Source organism: Seriola lalandi, unplaced genomic scaffold (assembly GCF_002814215.2).
Source record: "Seriola lalandi dorsalis isolate HSWRI2012SDOR001 ecotype SW California unplaced genomic scaffold, Sedor1 jcf7180001987195, whole genome shotgun sequence".
In the NCBI taxonomy this organism is placed as follows: domain Eukaryota; kingdom Metazoa; phylum Chordata; class Actinopteri; order Carangiformes; family Carangidae; genus Seriola; species Seriola lalandi.
This window is the reverse complement of record NW_019457861.1, coordinates 1-3,366: the sequence shown is the minus strand read 5'-3', so window position 1 is coordinate 3,366 and position 3,366 is coordinate 1. Positions and strand designations below refer to the sequence as shown.

Genomic DNA, 3,366 nt, shown 5'->3' with positions numbered 1-3,366 from the left:
ATAATAGCACTCTCTTAGTAAATGAGTATCCAGCACAGTGAAAGCAGTCAGTGTGCTTGCTTCAGCAAAGCAACATGCAACTGTGCATGCTGAAGATAAAACACTACTATTGTCTTCCATATGGGTCATTCTGTGTCAAAGCAGACAGAATCCTTGAAAGTAGGTGCATCACATTTTGTTCAATGTGTAGGTCCCAAAATTATGACTTGAAAAATATTTCTATTTAATTCCAATGTTTTGATGTTTTTGGTCATAGATATTTTTCATTTTTACACTCTCAAAAACACCTTATCTGTGAAGCCATGCTTAGACATCAAACATATCTTGAAAAGTGTTAATTTCTAGCCTCACAGAATTGTTCAAATATTTAACTTTTTAACACAAATGTGACAGATTAGCTAGGTCAAAAACTGACTTCAGAGAAAATCGTTGGTGCCCTCCATTTATTATTTCCTCTCCATACCTGATGAAGGTGAAGGTGAAGGTGAAGATAAAGGTGAAGATAAAGGTGACGACAATGGTGAAGGCAAAGGTGAAGACGAAGATGAAGACAACGGCGCAGCATCCTTCACAGTCTGGTCATCCTCATCTTCAGTGCCTGATGCATCACTGTCCACAGCCATTTTCTCTGAGGAACATAGCAACCATATGGATAAAACTATTAGATACACATAAACCATTACATGAAAGTAACATTGCACAAAAGGACGGCGGGGAACAAGAAGGGTTGGAGTTGGTGCTGTGTGGCTAATATGAAAGTGAACATGGTAAAATTATCTAGGGGAGAAACAACTGTGTATAAATACATTTATTTAGTTATTTACACATGCCTGTCTTACCTTGTGGATCAATGGCAATCTCATCAAGATTCTTGCCCTTAAATTCAGAGAGCTTTCCTTGTTCCAGGGCCATCAGAACCTTACTTATCTTTGCCAGCTGTAATGTGCCTTCGGGCAGCCTATAATACTGGCGATGCACTCTGATGTCATGTCCAAGGAAGTCAGCGAGGTCATCCATTTCATTGTCCTTTAAGTTGAGGACCTTGGACATAGTGGCCATGTGCTTTCTCAATTTAGTGGAGGACAATGCTTCTGGGTTGTCTGCCCCACAGCTTCGAGCAATCTGCCGTATAACATCTGAGCCTCTGAAGTGACTGAGTGCTTGAGGTCTGGCAAACATGAATGGATTCTCATCAAGCACATCGCAGTCACAGCGAGTCTTGACAAGTAACTCCATCGATGCCTGCATTTCAGGTGTGAGGAGAATGGGAACCTTTCGTCCACGTTTGCCTTTTATCTCGATTCGCTGGAAGTGCTTACAAAGCTTCTTCTCAAGGTCAGTCAAAGCAAGTTCTATATCGGGATGAGTCGATGAAGTATCTCTCAACGTAAAAGCATTAAGGGACATCTTGGATACTTCTCCCTCTCTTCTACGGTTAAAAAGGATAACCTCACAAAGTGTAACTTTTGCAAGTTCTGCCCAGTGCTTCTTACTTGGTTCTTCGTCAACTTTTGTTTGCCACTCCTTCCTTTGTGTATTGAGAAACTGGTGCATTTTTCTCACATCTTGAGTAAAGGGAAGAAGCTGTGGCATATTCCATTTTGCCTCACTCAAATTCCTGAGGGCCTGGGATGAAACACATTCATTCCATTTGGTGTCACAGATTTGTTTAAACAACTTCACATCGCGAATGACATTCTCATCACCTGAGATCATTGCTTCACATTCAATAATATTTGCCATTTTCTTGAGGTTATGGCCTAACTTCAGTGCCAAAGATGGTGTCTTGTATATGCTTGTTTCCTCATCCAAGCCAGCCACATTCTTAACTGCTTCAATGACATGAGGGAAATTAGCCGGTACAAAGAAATCTGACATTTCCTTCAACTTGCCATTTTTCTGTCCTTGGAGAACTAATCGCCCTGTCTCACGCATCTTTTGTCTGATGTATTCATGTTTTGTGACATCATGACCATGCTTATTGAAGAGGTGTTCCCCTAATTTCAGTATGGTTTTCTCTTTACGCACAACATTTGATATGTCATCTTCATTCATGCCAAGCACCATTTTCCAAAATTGTGCATTCACACTGTCTGGAACTGGCTGAGCATATGCACAAAGGGCCTGGACTCTCGTTTTTCCAGGCTTTAAACCTTCTACTTTCTTGCTTAGCTGACATCGCTGCATATGCCTCCATAGCGTCTTTCTCCTCAGGTAAGCAAAACAATTTACACAGTGCATGTAATCAGATGCTTTGACAGGTCTTTTCGGCTGCTGATGGGGTATCACTGTTCCTTTTCCTTCTGTAATCACCTCATTATTATGGGCACGATTCCCTCTATTCCTCAATAGATCTAATTGTATTCTTCGCTCCTTTGAGCCCTTTGGAAATGAAAAGGCTTTGGCGACTTCTGCTTTATCCTTGTGTTGGGATTCCAGATGACGTGCCATTTTTCTCAAAGGCTTACAGCAAAACACACAGTAGAACGTTTTGCTGTAGAGTCTTCCACCAGCTTTTTTCTTATGTGACATGACAGTCACATCAGCCGACAAGGATTCTCCACTCTCACTTGCAGTCAAATTTGTCAAACACCTTCTCTTGCGTGGTCCGAAATCTACTTTCTCAGAGTTGGCTGAGGGTGTTTTCTGTAACCTCTTCTTCTTACCCTGGTCCGGTCTGACATCTTCTGAATCCTCTGTTTCCTCAGCAGACTGAGGAATGTATTCATCATCACTACAGTCAAAACTTGATAGAGAATCCTCTGCTGAGTATCCAAGCATTTGTCTGTTGAGCTAAAAAAAAAAAAAAAGAGGCTACGAATTAGTTGGTTAGTATTTCTGAAATCACAAGCAGTTAAACATCAGAAATGTTATGACAAAACAATAGATTTAATCTAGAAAAAGCTAAACTTTTGGAAGCTTGTGTTTGCCTAAAGTGAAACATTCAATATGTATACTTTGCAAATCATAATACTATGTTATGCACCCAACTATGCAGTAACATTATTAGTAGTGATATCAGTAATTGCAATATTATCAGTAGCAGTAGAAGCAGTAGTATAGGTTATAGCAGTAGCACATGGAATCTGGATTCAAAAACCCAGCTTTGTGGTCATCTGTGCTCCCATTCATTTCCTTTGTAACGCAATACTGTTAAAAGTATCAGGTAGGAAAAAGTTGCATAAAAGCACATATCCTTAGAGCACTGAGTATTTTAGCATTTTGTCAATAAACAAAGATGAAATAAGACATTACAATAATAAAGATTACAATATCTGTGAGTGTGAATACTCTTTTCCCCCTGTAGTATTAACTATAATACAATTAATGCCTGCCTTGCCTGCATCACCCAGTCCAATTTCAGGT

At 40.0% G+C, this 3,366-nt stretch overlaps 1 protein-coding gene across 1 annotated transcript; it reads right to left on the bottom strand.

Annotated features, from left to right (window-relative positions):
- Window positions 1-463: 463 nt before the first annotated feature.
- On the bottom strand, window positions 464-2,834 carry LOC111660148 (uncharacterized; the record flags this gene model as incomplete). Its single annotated transcript, XM_023413297.2, has 2 exons — window positions 840-2,834; window positions 464-628 (listed from the first exon to the last, which is right to left on the bottom strand). Coding segments are annotated over exons 1-2 (2,107 nt in total), but the record flags the coding sequence as incomplete, so codon positions are not given.
- Between the last annotated feature and the right edge of the window lie 532 nt (window positions 2,835-3,366).